At 41.8% G+C, this 1,262-nt stretch overlaps 1 protein-coding gene across 1 annotated transcript; it reads left to right on the top strand.

Moving 5' to 3' along the window:
* Positions 1–282: 282 nt before the first annotated feature.
* On the top strand, positions 283–1,262 carry GJB7 (gap junction protein beta 7; the record flags this gene model as incomplete). Its single annotated transcript, XM_081945014.1, has 1 exon — positions 283–1,262. One exon carries the CDS (start codon positions 283–285, stop codon positions 1,060–1,062), a length of 780 nt encoding a protein of 259 aa, XP_081801140.1. The 3' UTR covers positions 1,063–1,262.

The following is a 1,262-nucleotide window of genomic DNA, read 5'->3' as shown; positions in this document are numbered from 1 at the left end:
ATAAATACGTCTTTGCATTTTAAAAGGTCAAAAAAAGATGTTGCGGCAACCGGGGAACCGGTTGAAGGGCATGGTGAGCATGCCGTCCCTACTTGTTCGGAGACCCAGTCACCATTTCCACTACCAGTTCCACTGAACTGGTGTGAACCGGTAGGAACCCACCCCTATATATTCCTTATATTCTGGATCTACCTCCCGTATATATTATTTGCTTAAAGAGTACGTGTTCATACTACATGTCTCGTTTTGTTACAGTTCCTTGGCCTTCTTAAAGGAGAAACTATGAGCTGGGGATTCCTACGAGATATCCTAAGTGGTGTAAATAAATACTCAACAGAAATCGGCAGAGTCTGGCTGGCTATTGTGTTTATATTTCGCATCCTTGTCTACGTTGTAGCTGCCGAACATGTCTGGAAAGATGAACAGAAGGAGTTTGAGTGTAACATCAGACAACCTGGCTGTGAAAATGTCTGCTTTGATCATTTCTTCCCAATTTCCCATGTCAGGCTTTGGGCCTTGCAACTGATCATGGTTTCTACGCCATCACTTCTAGTTGTACTCCATGTCGCTTATCGAGAAAGCAGGGAAAAGAGACACCAAACAAAGCTTTATAAGAACCTGAATAGTATTGATGGGGGATTGCTCTGCACCTATCTCATCAGCGTCTTTTCCAAAACTGGACTTGAAATAGGTTTCCTCTACTTGTTTTACAAGATGTATGGAGGATTTGATGTACCCCGCCTTGTGCAATGTGACATAAGTCCTTGTTCTAACATAGTTGATTGCTACATATCCAAGCCTACTGAGAAGAAAATTTTCCTATACATTGTGGTGGTGACATCCTGTTTGTGCATAGCCTTAAATATAATTGAATTCAGCTATTTGATTTTCAAATACTCGGTCAAATGCTGCTTCAGGAATCATATCAAGAAAGTCCGAAACTCCAAAAGTGAACATAAAACAACAAATTCTACGGCTCACAATGGTACCACTGTGTCTCTTGACCAAGATTCACCCAGTATCCAAGGAGAGGAAAAATATTTGGGTCACTTCCAACTATAACAAATAAAATAGCACTCAGTTAATTTTGATGTTAACAATAGAGCAGGGGTGTCAAATTCACATTGTCATGGAGTCATCACATGATGTATCCCAACTTTCCCCCCTTCCCTAAACAGGGCATGGGCATAGCCAGTGTGTGACGCATCTGGTCCCTGGGCCGTGAGTTTGACACCCCTGCAATAGAGTTTCAGATAATAAGG

This window comes from Natrix helvetica (assembly GCF_964273705.1).
Source record: "Natrix helvetica genome assembly, chromosome: 2".
Classification (NCBI taxonomy): domain Eukaryota; kingdom Metazoa; phylum Chordata; class Lepidosauria; order Squamata; family Natricidae; genus Natrix; species Natrix helvetica.
The sequence above is the reverse complement of the archived record's forward strand: the minus strand, read 5'-3'. Positions and strand labels throughout refer to the sequence as shown.